The sequence below is a fragment of the Anser cygnoides genome, chromosome 1 (assembly GCF_040182565.1).
Source record: "Anser cygnoides isolate HZ-2024a breed goose chromosome 1, Taihu_goose_T2T_genome, whole genome shotgun sequence".
Taxonomy (NCBI): domain Eukaryota; kingdom Metazoa; phylum Chordata; class Aves; order Anseriformes; family Anatidae; genus Anser; species Anser cygnoides.
The window spans coordinates 69,408,188-69,425,883 of record NC_089873.1 but is presented as its reverse complement, the minus strand read 5'-3'; the positions used below and the strand labels follow the sequence as shown (position 1 = coordinate 69,425,883).

General features: G+C 36.5%; 2 protein-coding genes across 9 annotated transcripts in view; one reads left to right on the top strand and one right to left on the bottom strand.

Moving 5' to 3' along the window:
* The window catches only part of PLCZ1 (phospholipase C zeta 1), a 53,221-nt gene extending 52,465 nt beyond the window's left edge, over positions 1–756 (top strand). For all 4 annotated transcript variants that reach the window (XM_048048583.2, XM_066999264.1, XM_048048587.2 and 1 more), the window contains one exon: positions 581–756. In XM_048048583.2, the coding sequence (XP_047904540.1) occupies positions 581–663 (83 nt within the window). In that variant the 3' untranslated portion in view covers positions 664–756. The remainder of the gene's footprint in view (positions 1–580) is intronic.
* Positions 750–17,696, bottom strand: part of PIK3C2G (phosphatidylinositol-4-phosphate 3-kinase catalytic subunit type 2 gamma) — a 213,065-nt gene continuing 196,118 nt past the window's right edge. For 4 of the 5 annotated variants that reach the window (XM_013172899.3, XM_066999226.1, XM_013172900.3 and 1 more), the window contains 2 exons: positions 9,293–9,418; positions 750–3,754 (listed from right to left, as the gene is read on the bottom strand). In XM_013172899.3, the coding sequence (XP_013028353.2) occupies positions 3,602–3,754; positions 9,293–9,418 (279 nt within the window). In that variant the 3' untranslated portion in view covers positions 750–3,601. The remainder of the gene's footprint in view (positions 3,755–9,292; positions 9,419–17,696) is intronic. The other variant, XR_010832254.1, reaches the window with a different exon arrangement.

Here is a 17,696-nt window from a genome sequence, read left to right as displayed (position 1 = left end):
CGCATATGAGTGGATGCTCTAAAGATTGATCACAAATGCATGTTGCCTGGGCTCAGCTTTAATATCTGCTGCCCAGAAGCTGAACCTTAGGTGCAAAGTCAACTTTCATGTTGGATAAAAGAATCAAGAAAATCCAAAAACCAAACGAAGGTCGCAAAGATTGCATGCACATCCAGAAACACCTAAAGAAGGACTGTGAGAACTGCAGTTCTGAACATGGATTATTAATCATAACAGACACTTAAATAAGTCAACTTGTATTTACATAGATAAAATAGAGTATTTTTTATCAAAACTGACATTATTATTATGAAATAATGCAGACATTACATTTTTATGAAGCAATGTAAGGCTTTGGGTTTGGGGGAGAGGAATTTTTTGTTTTAAGAGGAGGTAAGTTTCAAGTTAAGAACAGCTTCTTCAAATGGTTCTACTCACCAGATGAACACACAGTTTATTTTAAAGAGTTAATTTGAGGTTCCTTAATTATGATGCACTTGCATAGTAGATCATAGAACAGCCCTATCATAATATTTTCATTTATGGTTAATACACTAACCAAGTGTCATTATATTTACAGGTTACTGTAACGTTCCTCTGTTTTCCAAAAATGGTGGCAAACTTGAACCTGCATCGCTGTTTGTTTATGTCTGGTACTACTAATGATGCTCCGCATTAGTTGTCATTCTGGTGGATCAATAGTTGTCATTCTGGTGGACCCTGCTCAATAAAGCAACATCTGTAGGCTTGCAACAACCCAGTAGTCTGATTTCCAGAGTGGCATGTTCTCAGTGACTTTATTAAGCTAATGGGACTTCTTGTGTAAATGCTATCCTGAATAAGTAATAGCTACTGAAGTTAGCCCCACCATTATTTAGAAATAATTCATAAAGACTGAACTTTTTTGGACATTTTGTTGAATTCAATTAATAATTTCATTTGCAGCTAATTACAACATTTTGATTAATTACTGAGAATAATAGTTTAATATTTTTGATCTTAGGCTACAAAATTGTGAGCATGTTACACAGAAATTTTTATTTGTATTGAACAAAAACTTTTAACATTGTACAATCATCTTTCTGGGGAAACAATACATACAATGTAAAGTCCCTTTAAATTTATAATAATGGCAGTTTCTGATTGGGCTATACATCCTTAAAGTCCACTGTAATTTTGCTATCTGGAAAAACAGTTTTGAGAAAAATCAGCTCTTAAAATGATAAAAACTTAGATGCTAATATTTGTACCTTTTCTCAGCCTGATACTGAACCTCCTGCTGCTAAAGAAAGACAAATAATTCACAGGCTGATTTGTAAAGGGCCTATGTTCCTTGTAGCAGCAGGGAGCTCAGGATACATCTTACTGCAAACTCAGCAAGTAGGAATCAGCATGTTTTGAGGTGGATTAGGAGAAGAAATTTAGGGGAGGCAAGGACTGATTGTGTGATTTAAGATCTCTGAGGGCAACATTTTATCTGACAGAGCTATCACTGTAGATCTTGCCCATAAGACGTAATTTTTCTACCTTTCTTACAAAACTGAAGTATTATTGAGCTTCCCCGGGACTGTATCTACCCAGCTAATTGCAGATTTGTTACTATGTCTTTTTTTTTTTCCAATGGATGTTTTATTGATAGATTTCTTTCTTTAATACCAACAGTATTGCTTATGTTTGCAGACTGTTCTGATAATATTCTATTTTTAATGCTACATTTTTATTGCCATTTTAATGCTATCTTATTTAATGTTGCTCTAAGATGGAAAATCACGGTTGCTGTAAACAATGATTAGAAAATGTCACAGGAAATAGCACTGTTAGAAAATTGCATTAGAGTTATAATGAGGAAATCGAGACAGTAGACTAAGAATCTAAAATCAATATTGAACTGTAAGGTCAGGTAATTTGATAACGTTGTAAGCTGGGCACAATGTGTTTTCTGTTCCTGAGTGACAAGTCACTTGATTCTTTACTCAGGAAAGCCTATAATCTAAAATATTATACTTACTGATTTTTGTAGTGATCATATCTGTATGCTAGCCAATGTCTCCTTCATGTGATAAATATTTTATAGCTTTTTTCAGCTCTGAAGAATCCTAATAATAATAATATTCAAGCACAGTTCCCTTCACTTCCCCTTACTAAGGAGGAGTTTAATTTCCCAAGGCAATCTGGTATATATATTCTCAGGCACAAACTGACCAAGTGACATAGTCAATTGGTTTGATGCTGAGAAATACTCCAGCTTATTTAGATTCCTAAACAGCACTCCTAGTCCCACTTCAGGAGCTTTATACAACATTACCATCTGAAGTCTGATTTGTGAGTGTCCTTTGGGAGAAGAAGGCAATTATCTTCAGCTTCTGGCATTATTATCCCTCTGTTGACCACTTTTCTACCTGGTAGAACAAATGTCAGACCTACTCAGTATCTGGTAACTTAAAATTTTACAGCGGAGCAGATCACAAATCAAGGTGTCTCTTGTGCCTTAAAAATGTGCTCTTGCTTCTGGAAAGGTTTATATACATGCTCAACTCTGTGCGTGTGTGTGTAAGAGGCTGGCTGTAATGGACAGTTCATTAGGGCTGCTCACATGCTAAATGTTTAAAGATGTGCTTAAATGCTTCTTTGTGTTAGGTACAAATGCTTTGAAGAACAGAGCCCATAATTAGCCCCAGTGAACTCAAAGGTAGCACTTACATTCATTGGTTATATGTATATATAGCCCTAAGGTCAATGCATGTATTGACTCCTTTATACAGCATAAGAATGCAATGGGGTAAGACAAGTGAGAAAAGACTCTTTATAGAATGCTCTTAAATAGATACAACACTGAAAGATTATATTCAATGCTTTATTTATTTGTGATTAGCCCCTCCCTCCTCCTTTCTTCCCAAAATCAACCAGTTGTATCTGCTTCTCCGATATCAGAATAAAAGAAATGTTGGAAGTATCTTATTGACAAATTAATATCCTGGATTTAAAGTTGCATTATATAAACACTTAAAAGCACACCAACATATACTGCACAAAATGTCTAAAGTGCAAAGTTGCTATTTCTTTTTTAATTATTTTTGTTTGTTTTTAAATGTATGGATTTTGTAAGATTTAACATGAAATCTGCTAGACTTCTGAAATGTATTTGCACCCAGAAAACCATCCCATGAACCTCTCTGGTAAATTGTCATATGCAGTGGCTCACAGAGGTCAATGATAAATTGCACCATTATCAGCATTGTTTCAATACACTTGGTGGAATTAGCAGGCAAAAAACTATGCTCTGACCTATGCTTGATGTGTACTAAATTCAGAATTTTAGTGTACTATTTCATATGAATAAAACTAAAATCTTTATTGCTATCATAAGAATACCTGCATGCAGCTACAAGTTGCTTGCTACAGCACGTGATTTCTTAAACTCACACAAGAAGGAATCTGTTGTAAGAAGAAGGTAGCAATTTTAAGACAATAGCCTTATGATTATAAATGTAAGAGGAGCAGATGATGCATATTCTCAAGGGCAACTGAGAAAAAAGTGTACTATGGAGAATGGAATGAAGAAACATTAGTGGATAAATAATTGAATTGTCTTAGACAACTTTTAAATTACACTGTTTCCCAGTGGATACCACTTTTCTTCATTTAACTGGACACTGCTTAGTTGAATGTTAACAGCTCCCACAAATGTTCCTTTGCTTTTCACAACAAGCTTCAGTATATGGCTTTTGAGCTCCATGACTTTGTTATACACAACCTGAAATAATATAAAGTTTAACAGAAAAAAAAGCATGTGAATCTGTGATCTATTTGTCAGACAATACACTTACAACAGTACAGCATTCCGGATGATGATGATAACTTTCCAATAATTACTTTAAACTGCCCTCCAGAATTATCAACCACTATCTGTGAGCCAAATTCAAGTTCGTGAATATATCTCAAAAATACATTTGACCTTATATAGTTTATATAAAGGAGATTCTGCCAGCTTAGGCTTGTGAAATCTGATTATCAAGTATTCGTAAATAAATTTGAAACCCGTGTTGCAAAGCTTGAGAAAAAAATAGGTACACATAATTTTCCATGTGAAAATTGAAACTCTAACTTGAGCAGAGTTTTGAACTCAAATGTGAAGATATATCAGATACTCCATGAAGCTCAGCAGGGAAAGATAACACTGTTGATTTTCAAGAGGAGAGATTCAGATAAAGGGTACTTATCATGGACAGTGGTATGAAACCATAAGATAGGTAATTATGGAAAAGTGTAGTTTATTATAATTTTTAAATATCTTCCCATAGCAAATGCTTTGAAAAACGGTGTTAGTCTTCTAAAAAAAAAAATCAACAAGAAAACTGTTTTAATGTCAAAATTTTTGTTTGCAACAAGGTATATAATTTTTATTATATGTTGCACTGATACACCTCATAAAGGTGTATCACATCAATGTACAGTACCTCAGAATATTGTTTCTCGGTACTGTACTTGTGATTAAATCTCATGCTGCACACCAAAATTAAGAAAGAACATGCCAAAGCAAAAACAAATTTTCTTCTGAAACTACCATGAAATTTCATAACTGTTCTGGATCCAAGAAACCTGCATCATAAAAGAGACAATAATTTTCCTTTGAAAATTGTCTTTATAAGATTTACTGTTGCAATACAAATGGTTGTATGCATGATTCTGGATGCTAATTTTATCCAAGTATGCCCATTATAAAATATATTTGCATTTTTTAATGGACTCATCAAAATGTTGACGTGATAGAAAGCTCAGCCTACTCCGTAGATGTTGTGGGTGTGGAACATCATTAAGAATGGACCCAATTCAGCAAGTGAAAACTACTCAATTTGGATGTTTCCATTAGTCAGGAAGTGTTAATGCTTCTCAAATTAAATGAGACAGCTTGCTTAGCATCTCTTTAGAAAATTACTAAGTTTTAAAAATATCTTTGAAATTACCTTGATAACGCTGAGAATGCGCTGAGGTTCGTTATGAAATGGTAATGATGTATTTTCTGAATTAAAAAAAAAAATCTGGAGTGATAGGCCAACAAGAAGGAGCTGCATTCAGAACAGACTCCTGTTTCAGGCTCCACATTAATCAAAAACTGCTGTGTGAACTGCATATAGGTTGATATAATGTGAAAGAGTGCTGTCAGCTAGTTTCAGGCCTCAAAGGAAAGCTTTGTTAAGAGAAGTACATTTAATCTAAAATTCGTATGGAGGGAAATGTTTCAAATGTTTTTGCTATTTTAGTTGCAATGGAAAACGTTTTAAATTTTAATCTCACTGTGCAGCTTAAAAAGCAAATGCAGTAACATACTGTCACTTCATGAGAACGGGAAAGTGGAACTGCCTACAATGAGCTTGCCATGCAACCTGCTTGGATTTACTATGCAGTCTGAATGCAGTCTATACACATGGCACTGCTGAGGAGGAGGAATGTCAGACTGAGCCCCCCCGGGATCTCTGCGGGCTGGACTGCAGAGTCCTCTCTTTACTTTCAATTATAAGAAGTAGAAATGGCCATGGGAGACATCCTTCAACCAGGGACAGAGTTTGTAAAGGCTCAGCCACAGCAATGCTCCTCTTGCGGAGTGGCAACAAAAAGGTGGTTCTGAACCTCACAGGTGGACCCAGGAGGCATGAAATTTCTGGTTCTCCCTGACAGGCCTACGTGGCATGGGCTGTCCCTGTGAGACCACAGAATGCTCTGGTCTGTGCTGCGAGCTGCTGGGGTGGCACAGCAGGCAACGACAGGCACGACACCAGGACAGGCTCCTTGGTCTAGTCAGTGTAGCAAGGATGGATGGCCATGGGTTTGAGGATAGAAAAACTGCCCCTCACTCTTTTTATCTGGCTTTTACTGGAGAGGTGCTAGCAGGCAGCATGTACTTGTCCATTTAGAAAACTTTGGAAGTTATAGTTTGGAACAGCTGTCATGACAGTTGTGCTAGGTGCTTTTCAGTTTTTATGTTTACTGTGCCTATTTCACCAAATTGCATATGAATAAAAAATTCCAGCTTTCCTGTAAGCAGGAAACCAGCTTTACAGTAAGCAATTACATACTTTAGAATAAATCTATGATTTGATTATTTAAGTGACACTAATTCTAGTGTATAAACATGCCATTTCTTTGCCAATATATGAAAGTTATCATCTTCAGCTTTTGCTTTAAGTCACAACAGGCATGAACTGTGGTAATGAACAACTTTGTATCTATGGACAGAAAGAGGCTTTAAGTTTTGAGCAATGCCACACCTTGATGTGTAAGGTGGGTGCCTTTCATCTGATCCCAATAAACAGTTTCTAAAATGACCTTGCTCCAGCTGAATTTTCAATATCATCAGGATGTGGGGACAGAAGAAAGACTGTAGACAGCTGAATTAGTATGTGGATAAAACACATACCACCTGCCAGAATTTCAAACTGAAGGCAGTTATATCCTGAAATCTACATTTAGTAATAATATTGGCCTCCTATTTATACAGTCAGATCAAATGGAGGTGAGTTATACATGGCCATGCAGCAAATTGGCATGACAGCCAGGACTGGAATTCAAGTATTTTTGGCTCCAGAAAGAGAAGCACTGTTGACCTACAGGAGTCTAATGACATTTTAATCACAAATGAGGGACAGTTGCTTCTCCTTAGGTAGCCATGGCACACTTCCTAGATTTGCTCTTAATTGACCAAATTAGCTTTGACGCACAATGCTGGCGGGAGCTGCAGTGGCTCCTGGCGCAGGTCCCCTCCTCCCCCTCCATCAGGCTTCCCGGGGCAATTCATGTCACCGCAGGCCAGCAGCCCCTCTGCTCTGAAGGCAGCTGCAGTAATACCCATGGACTGGTACATCCCAGGGGTATTTACTCATGTTTCCCCCACGCCCAAGCTTCATAGGCAGGATGGAGGGAATTCCCTCTTGTTCTGGCAAAGCACACATGGTCTTGCCATGGAGGTTTACTCATTTTGGGGGTGTGCATGCATGCAGGCACTCCAGAGACAGAGGACAGTGAGAGTGAGGGCTTGTAGCATGCCTCATGGCAAATGCGACACATACGAGCAAGAAACCACTGCAGCTCATTGCCACTTTTCATGGTGAGAATTTAAACTTAAATCGTTCAGATTCATTTTAAATCAAGTTTTCTTACTTTTCATGAAACTATTCTGGAACCGCCCAAGTGATTATTTATTCCCAATAGTGGCCTATAAGGCTGGTATATTCTTTTATTCTTTTTTTTTTTTTTTCATTACCCTGCACCCATTTTTTCTGTGTTCTTTCTTTTCTTCACAATCATCATTTTTAATGCAATGTTACACCAGTGCGGATGCAACAAACGCTGAAATGCAAATAGAGGAACAAGAGAAAAAAGGAGTGCTTGTTAAAAGCAACTCCAAAACATTCAGCACAATTCATTCTACTGTTGGTCCTCCTGGACCTTCACATTTTACTCTCACACATATGAGTAAAAATCAAAAATAAAATGCGCTTTTGCAAGGTTGATAATTTGCTGTAGGCAGTCTTAAGCAATAAAAGTACAAAACTAAAAACAAAAATACCCAAGAGAAGCACATTTCAGAATTTTCTGTCTTGAACATGGAGAGAAATTAATATACAGTTTCCTTCCAGCCATTTGGCTTTAATAAAAACTTATGAACTCATAAAAAAGGCTAGTACATTTCTGTACACAGCACTTTGGACAGTAACTAACTTAAAAGACAGCTGACATATTTTTAGTTGTTTTTCTTCCCTGGGGCTTCTTCTGCCTCAGTCTACCAGCCTTGGACAGAAAATGCATGCAGAATGATATCGCATATGGAGGAACAGAGCTGCTAACAGCACAAGCTTCGGGTTTGAAATGTCCAAGTTCAGTGAAGCCATATGTCCCCACTGCGATTAGCAGTTTCTCGTGAAAAAGATTGAGCATCTGTGAAGAAGGCTGTAAGTTTTGAGTAAAGGATATTAAAAAGTTTGCATGGATTTTCCCTAATAGCAGTAGGATGATCCTTAACCACAATTAAACCCCCTCCCAGTGAATACTGTGTGACCGCAGCCAGGATTTTGGATTTTCTTGTATTCAAATAGGTCTAGTAATGATTAGAAACAAAATTGCCTAACAATGTTGCTGGATGGTTCTTGTCCATAGCTCATTTTAGATATTTTAAAATGAATGTTAATATATAAACATATTTATTTTTTAAATAACTTTCAAATGTAAAGAAATTACTTTGGCCGGGTCAATTAGCCTCATTTTTTTCTTTGATTGAAAAAAAAAAAAGAAAAAAATAATATAACCAAAAAAATAACCCCTATTATCTTTTTGTTCCACTGCAACACTATAGGGAGAGAAATCTATCTCTGTTGTTAGCAGCAGTACTACTTGAGTACAGCAGTGCTGGAAGTCATCAATGTAAGTAGGTAACTTTAAAATCAGTGGGAAAAGAGAAAAAAATCAAAATCCCAGGACTGGGTAACTAGGAGATAAGGACTCTTAGTCTCAGCTGACTAATTTATATTTCATCGTGTCTTATCTATGAAACAGGGTGGAGTGATAATATTTTCTATGCCTTCTGCTTTGAAACTTGCTCAAAGTACATTTGTAAATTGCCTTGAGATCTTCAGGAGATTTGCTATATGTAATACTTACCATCTCCAATCCCACCTACTGTTTGAATCTCATCTCCCTTTACAAAAGAATATAGTTTATGCTGTTTCTCATTTTGTGGTAAACATTTCTCCATCCAAATATTTCTCTATTTAACTCCAGAGGCGTAAGCATTTCAGTGGTAAGTGAAATAATTATATATGGCTGTGAATTGCTAGATTTTGACATAAAAAGAACTGGGCTATTTATTATTGTGCTACCATTTTGGACAGTGACAGCCAATTTGGTTGTCCATTTTCAAATGCGAATTTGAATAACAGCATCTGTTCAATTAGTACTTTTTATGCTATTATAGAAGGCTGAATTTAAAATGGTCTAGGTTTGGTGCAAATATGCCGGGGCTCATTTGGCTAACATTTAACAGTGATTATGGTATAAGACCAAACAGCGTGAATAATCCAAACACTTTCCTAAAGAGAAAGACATAAAGAGACTGTCTCCCTTCTGAGAAAGAAGCAAAAGAGAAGATTGTCTCCATTTATGGTTCTGCTTCTGATATGTTCCTTCTGTTTGACAGTACTCATTGTAACAGCTCTAAATGCTGTATTGTTATGATATTTCAAGAGTAGATAACAAAAATCAAGCCCATAAAAAATGATGGAAGAAAGTGAACAGTACTCACAATTTCATTGTAAGTAGGGTCAGTGCTTTTTGGAACTGTTCTTGTTTTCCTTCGACTGACCTCATCGGGGTCCGGCAGAAGATAAAATTCAGCATGTGCACTTGGGGCAGAACCATCTGGGAGGTGCTGAAAAACAAAATGGTCATAAATATGAATACCTCTGCTATAGCAAAGAAAACAAATAAATACTAAATGAAATCTGGACTATAAGCAGACACAGAAACATATTACATTCTCAGTATTCTCTTGGCTAAATCAGAGTGCTAAAGCAGTAAAACAACAGGCATTCTTAGAATTCAGCTTCATATTGAATCAGGAAAAATAAATCAAATAATACAAGGACAATGCAAAATTGCCTATCTTTAATATTTTACATTCTGGTGGAAAAAAAACCTTACGCCTTAATCTGCTTTAACTCAATTTAAACTGAAACAAAGTCTAGTCCTTCCAATTTCCAGAGTAATGTATAGAAACTGGATTCCAGCTAGTACACTCCTATCGATTTTAACCCCTAAATAGGAGTGCTGATGCTGGCTAGAACTGTTTATTTCTAAGGGTATTTCATAAAGCGTATTACTACAGAGGAACCAGGAGCATTTCCTGCAGCAGTAAGGGCAGAATAAGGAGCAGTATTCTTATAATAACAGTCTGTCCGTCTCTCCCATCACACAGCTGCAACCTCTCTAATTTTCCAGCTCAGATTACTTAGTGATATTCCAGATATTCCAGTTTATGGTAGCTACTCCAGACCAAAGCCAATCTATTTACCAGGCTCAGTCATAAGTTACTGCTGGTGGGTGGACAGCTTTTGGATAACCTCTGAGCAGCTGTAAGCTTATTACTAAAGAAATATTTCAGTTACTCAGAAAACATATTGGCAGTATGAGAGGCTTTTAAAGAAAATGCAAGGAATACAATTATGAATAAGTATGGAAAAGGTATCTTCCCAGTATATGTCATTTAGTTCTTAGCTTATAATTAAGCAGAAACCTTTGTGTTGGTAAAATACGTTACAATCAGAAAACACAAAGTGGGCATAAATGTGTGGGTATTTATCTACATATTGGTAATTTCAGTAGTATTATCAGTATTTTAGGCAGCAAGTTTACCTGACAGCTCATAGGCAATCCAGCGACAGGATGCAAATGAAAATGCAGGCAAAAAGAAGAGATCTTGAGATATGTGGAACACATGAACCCAGAGCATTCCCCATGCAGTTGCATTTATATTTCCCATCGTAGTTTTACCTGGCTTAGAATAAAATGGTTTCTCAGATTTTGATTATTCACAGTATGTGACCAGAAATATGGGTCTTTCTACAGGCATTATCAACACCACACTCTTGTGATAGGAGAAAACACTGTTGTCCTCGCAATAAATAACTTCTCTTTTGGGAAGAAAAACAGTGCTTGTATGTGTGAGCAACCAGTTCTTGCATAACAAATCTCTGATTTTTGTTATCTGATTTGATCCTTCAAGGCAGATGGTACGGTCAACTGGAAAGCTTAATACTGCTGTGGTTAATACTATATGCTCAAATCATCACATATTGTAAGCGCTATGTGAATGATTAATGATCTTGACACTAAGCTCTCCAAAATATATCTGATGTAAAATATACATGGGATTTAGTTAGGTGAGATTCAAGTGCCAAAACATGAATGACATTAAATGGCATTTTCCTAGGACAAAGTGCCATATTGTTAACACAGGACTCATAATTTACACTATCAATTTAAAAGCCCATCTCTATAGATCTAAGACTATATTAACGTTTCAGTTAAGAATGACAAAAACAGTAAATTGAACAGTCTGTTAAAAATCAGGAAAGAAAAAGATATTTAGCATAGTACCAGTCCAAGAAACCAGGATGCTAACTGTAATCAAGCTCTTCCCTTTTCTGTGAATAAAGCATCACTGTAACTTGAAGGTCGACAGATTTTGGTCGTTTCAGACACAAAAAGGAATATGCTTTAAAAAAAGAAAGGAGTTGTTCTTATTAGCTCAACTGCTGTGACCCAGCACAAGGATCTTCACTATCTCAAGCATGGAAATGCAATATAGACAGTCTCGTAAAATGTCAGGCTTTATAAATCACCTCAGCAGTGCATTGCCTAACCAGGGACCACGTCAGAGCTAATAGTGGTTGTTGAGGTAAGCAGCAGCTGAAAAGAGTACTGGGCTGAGGAACTCAGATGGTAGGTAAGAGGCTACAAAGGTAACAGAGAGAACACTTGCATTTGTTCAATTCCACTCCCCTTTGAGCTGCCGAGATAGCACAGGTTGCAGTTGCCTGTGCTGTGCCCCACTGCACCCCTGAAGACAACAACGCAGATCAGATCATGCATAGCAGTAGTCTCCATATCAAACAGGCTCAGCCTGGCAGTCATCTGCCAGGGAAAGAACCCAAACTGATTGCTGTGAAATTGTTTAACAGGACCTGGGTACCAGTAGTGTACACAATGAGTTGAAAAAAAAGTCCGATAAATTTGTCACGATGCCCTGATCTGCTCCTTGTACCCTGCTAGCAATTCTGGCACATTGGCCTTCAGCCAACTCACCTACCCTGTCAGCTGACCCCTGCCTAAACTCAAGGAAGACACTTTGTAGTACCGCTGTGGCCACAAGAAACACGGAGAGAAAACTACTTCCTCACTATGCCTTTGAAAGTAGCTAAAGACATGTTGAAAGGGGTGAGTAGGAGGAGAGGGTCAAGACAGAACATCAGAAAAAAAAAAAAAGAGAAAAAAAAAAGGAATATTTTAGCAATTCACAGAAGAAAAATCAGGGCAGAGCAGTTGCCCTGGGATCTTTCAAAACTAAAAACAAAACCACTTCTCATGAATAGCAGCAATCAGCAGCCAAACCCTTAGAGGTAATTTAAAGGGCAGCTACCTGAATTCCAACTACAGATCCTAGTTCCGTCTGTTTGTTTGGGCTCGTTTTGGTTTGTTTGCTTTGCTTGTTCGTTTGTTTTTCCTTCTTTATAGATAGTATTTTCCCACTTCATCTTCCCTTGCTGGGAAGGCAAAGGGAAGACAAGCTCCAGATTCCACAGTTGTCCCAGTTCTCCATTGGCAGTGGCACTAGTGTGCCATCAAATGATCAAAGAGCTTCAGCTGAGCACTCTTCAAGCCAGATCACATCTTTATGACACAAAATATCTAACAAAAGTTGCTCACTGTCAAAAAAGCTCTGTTCCATTGCACACTCATCATTCAAAACTACAGAGGAAAGGCAGGTATAAATCAGTCATGGTTTAACAGGAGCAGAGTCTGGGTAGTTCATATGCTGAGCTTGTGTTGGCTTCTCTTCTGACTGGCACAATAGTTGAATCGTTTCTTGTGAAGGGCCTGCTTCACCAATGGATTTCTTAAGACAAGACTATGGGTGGTCATGGAAAGAGCTGTACTTTGCTAGGCCCTCCCTGCTAGGAACAAAGTGGGATATTGGTGGTTTGAAAATTGTAGTTTGAAAACAAGAGTGAGATTAACATGGTAGAACCATAGTTTTAAATCTAAAATAGGTGAAACTTGAATTGTTTTATTAAGACAACAAACATGCCAGACAAAAATCTCAGACAAAAATCTTTTGGGAAAACTAGGTCTTTCTCAGGCTTTCACATATGAGTTAAACATTTGTTTGAATGACGAAAAATAGAGAAAGTAACAGAACTTTTTTCTTGCTAAAGACGATGTCTTCTGTCATATTCCACAGTGACACGTTTAGAGAACAGATATGCGGGGTTGTCCTTTCAATTCTGACTCAGACTGCATTGGCAGAGTTATAAACTTAAATAAACATGAAGAATATCTGACCTAAATGCCAGACTCATTTACTCCAAATAATATATATTCTGGGGTGGGTCCATTATAAACATGGAGTCAGATTTCTAGCAGCTTTATGAGTAGTTCTGAAACCCAGCCCCAAATCCCTTTTGTTATTAGTGGATCAAAAATCACTCATTTCTGTCCATAGTCCAGAAGAGAAATCATAGGGTGCTTTGGGAATGCCATTTTGCACTTTAACTACTTTGCAAAACCCTTCTATCTTGAATGTACTTGTGATCTAGCAAGCAGAAAAAAACTTTTATACCGAATTCTATTTGCTTAATTCTCTAACCATTTAATTAACCCAAAAGTAAAGGAAGTTTACTTCCTTTAAATGAAGTTACTCCCAATTTAGATTACTGTCTTACTTATGTACACTTGTAAATACATTCCAGCAGGAAAAATCCATAAGGCTGCAAAGGTGTAAAAGCTAGTTCATAACAGAAATGCCATAGCTCTTCTTGTTATGCCTATGGACAAAAAAACAAGCAACCAACCAACCAAATGAATGAACAACAACAAAAAAACCACAACACAACAGTGATTTGATCTGTCAAAAAAGAAAAAAAAAGAGTTGCATGTTGCATTTGTAAGCAGATTCCGTACGCTTTCTTCAATTACAAACAAGCCACTAGTGTACAATTTTCTCAGAGAATGACCTACTTGACCCTCATAATGACTAATAGAGGAACTCAATCACAACTGTCTGCATGTAATTTAAAAAAAAACACCACCACAACAACAAAAAAACAGTTTATTTTTGAAATGTTATTATTCTAAATTCGTGTAGTAGGTGATGAAAATATTTAAAAGAGAGATGGAGTGAGAGAGGAAAAAGTACTCTGGATCTGCTTCTCTCCACATCTGTAACTCAATACTGAAAAACTAAGACAGACATGTATCTGTTATGGGTGTGTTCCATTTTTCACTCCAATTTTATTTTCCAAAACTAAAAAAAAGTATTGATATTTACTTACAGAAATCCATGCAGATAGATTATGTCCTGTGTAATTTAATTTTATATATGATAACTGTAGCTGGGAAATAATGGATGAAACTCAATTAATTTTTCCACAAGAATTACATTATCTTAATGACTTTTTTCCCCCAGTCATTACTAAGCATCCTCAACTCTCCTTCATGATGGGTTCTTTATTAACATTATGAAAGGGCCAACTACTTCAAAATTTGCCATATTTAAACTACGCAATTTAGCATGACAACATGAATACTGGGTTTCACTCAAATGAATTTAAAGGAAAGTTTTATGATATTAATGCAATAGATGTTGGGGATAACTATTGTAAAGTTATCTAAAACTCATCTCTTCCTAAGCGACATCAAATTTTCTCTTTTGGTGACTTTTGCCTCAAATTTACATCACCTCATCAGCTTCTCGTACTGTTAGACATGCAGATATTTTCTTACTTTTTGTCCTAGAGTGAAACAGATTGATGGCTCCTGAAGATTTGATAGTTCCAGCTGCTGTTCTTTTTCTCATTTTTCACTTTCAACCATCTTGACAAAAAATAAATAAAAAATGATCAAAGGTAACTTGCATTAACTAATGCCACCTTTCCTCCTCTATAAATAACTTCCTTTCTTCCTCCAAAATTAATTTCCTGGACATTTTGCAAATCTCAATTGTTCTCTTGCCCATCTTCAGTGAAAAAAAATATAATAAAAAATCAGGGTCTAAAAAGGCTCCCATTTTAGCTACTCCCACCAAATGAAAAGAAGAGAAAAACAAACTTTCATTTTGTCCAGTAGCTCTAGCTCTCAGTTTTCCTATCTTTTACCTTCATCTGTTGTTTCTCTTTGACATGCCATGAGAATTTTTCTTCTATATGGTGAAGAAAGGACTGTAAAATATTCCTTAATATTTAAAATAGAGTTATCCTTGCATTTTAAAAACACATTCTACTATAGCAAATATATATATAGGGAAAGGAAAAACAAACAAATAAACAAACAAAAACACTTCAGAACTCCAAAGCAAATACTAAATATAGCGATGAGACAGATTTGCTTATTATCCATCAAAAGAGAAAAAAAAATCCACAGAAGAAATTAATCTTGCACCACAGTAACCTGTATAAAATAGTAGTTGCCTCCTGACTAAATTAAAATGAGCCATAAATGTGGAAGAGCCATCAGTGTTGCTGCACTGTCTTTCACTTTCTCTGAGTGACACAGTGTATGTAACTTATGTAACTTAGCAAGGAAAAGCAAAATCTTTGTAAGCTGCAGCTTTAATAACTACAGCTTCTGCCTTATAAAAAGTTAACATTGGCTTGGATAATTCTGTATTTAAAGATCTGAGAAGATAATCAACACTAAAATAATGATATTACCAAGCAAAAGACTCCTTCAAAACTGGAATAATGTGATGTAAACCTCAAGGACAAACCTTGTGAATGAGAGGTTGTGTTTTTACTTCATAAATCTTAATATGGGACTCTTCCATCTTTTTCCCTTGAGATTTACAAATCCTGAAGCACTGAATACCTGTAGTCTACTCTGCTACTACACTATTCATTTTCCTGCCACAAAATATTTTCAAATAATTAAAAAAAAATCATAAGATAATTATATTTGCAATAACTAACAAACAAATACGAAAGAAGATAATCCAGTATATTGCTATGGTGCACTCTGCATGCTCTGCTATTGGCAAAACAAATAGAAAAGCAGACAAAAGTAATTTCACAATAAGGTATTTTTTCACAATCATCTTTTTTTTTTTTTTTTTTTTTTCACCCCAAATTTGAAAACATTTAACTGCTGCTCTGCAGAATAAGTTTTATTATATTTTCTGGTGCTGAATTTCTTGCCCTCTTCTCTGTCAGCAACTTCATTCTTATTCCTAACTTAATTTTTATCTCCTGCAGACATCCAGGTATGTACATGAACAGAGATATTCTGTAAGAGAGGACATTGGCATGGAGGTTGCTGGCAAAGCAACAACAACAATAAAAAAGAAATGAAATTGATCTCAATTTAATGCAGGTGAGTAAAAAAGATATGTTGTTTCAGAAGAATATATATGATGTTTCAGGGAAATTCTCGAAGGCATTTTTTAAACAGTCTTTTTCTACTTTTCTGAAACATGGTAGCGTCAGTGGTGTCAGTGAAGCAAGCCTCCAGATGGGCTTTGTCATTTATTATGATAAAAATGGAAAGGTGCTGTATCTGTGTCTCTGATTTGAATCTCCAAAAATAGCTTATGCATATCATGTAGTCCAATGCCTTCAACATCCTCATCAACCTACCCATTCTGTGTGCAGCCTGCCAGTGCACCAAATGGGCAAACTATGCCTAATGTAAGTGCTGTTAATTCAAGAAAAAGAAAGAAAAAAAGAAAGAAATAAAAACACACAACGGTTTTGTTAACTGTAGTTTGTTCCAGCCCTCTCTCCCTCAAGTGAAATAAGGCATTTTGGGAAAAAAAAAAAAAAGTGCAGGTTTTCTGTTTCAGCTTTGATTTTAGTAGAGTAGCATGGAAATGGACTTGCGCAGTGTAGCTCTTAATAAAAGATGATATGCTGTATTTCTAGCAGGGAGAGCTACAGCTACTCTGGCAAAAATATGGACTAGAGCTGTCCTGGGTCACAAAATCTCTGAAGAATGAACCAGCTATCCAGCCAACACTCTCCAAGGTCTCATGGCTGTCAAATAAGAAAAAATAACCCTCAGTCACTGAGGCAGAAGGAATCTTCACAGCTATGGGCCAGAAATTCAGACACCAGTACTGGGCAAAGATGTTGAGTTGTTGACATATCCAAGGGTATAAGTGAGCTACATATGTAAGTACCCAGAAAAGTCTAAGCAGGTTTCTGTAATGCTGTTAAGGAGGCAGGTGAGAAACAGATTCATCCTAATGTATTATAGACAACTCCAGGTGGACTTGGTTAAATTGCCCATGCATTGGTGTCTGGCACCATTTGAGATAAAGGAGATGCTTCAGATATCTGCATAAACGGTCAGGCAAGACACAGGCCTTATGTGAAGCCCTCTTCTGCAGCAGCAGCTGGAGGCCAAATGAGACATGTTAGTTCGTCTCCTGTATGTTCAGGAAAATAAATTGGGCCTTAAATCTCCTCTGATCAAGATGCAAGCTTAATTGTTTAGGTTAGTCTCCAGTTTCTAAAATACTGGTGCCTCACATAACCTCAGGTGCCAGAAGTTATATATGGAGTAGGATATATAACATAGGCTTCAAGGAAAACTGGCACCTTTCAAGCAGCATTGGAGAAGAATGAAGATGCTTCATGGTACTCAAAATAACCATGATCAGACAAATAAACTCTGTCACATCATATATGTATGTGTTTTAATTTCAAAGTGAATCCAGTCTAAATAGGCCAAGGCACACAGGCATTGTTATTATTATTATTATTATTATTATTATTATTATTATTATTATTAAATTAACAAATATTTGTTAAACATTTAACAAAAGAGGTGGTTTTTTTTCTTTTTTTTTTCTTGTAAGGAGGAAGAGTTTCTGGAAAACAGCCTGTGTCCCACAAGATTCAGGGTGACCTAAGAACACATCAGAACTTCTGATCTGC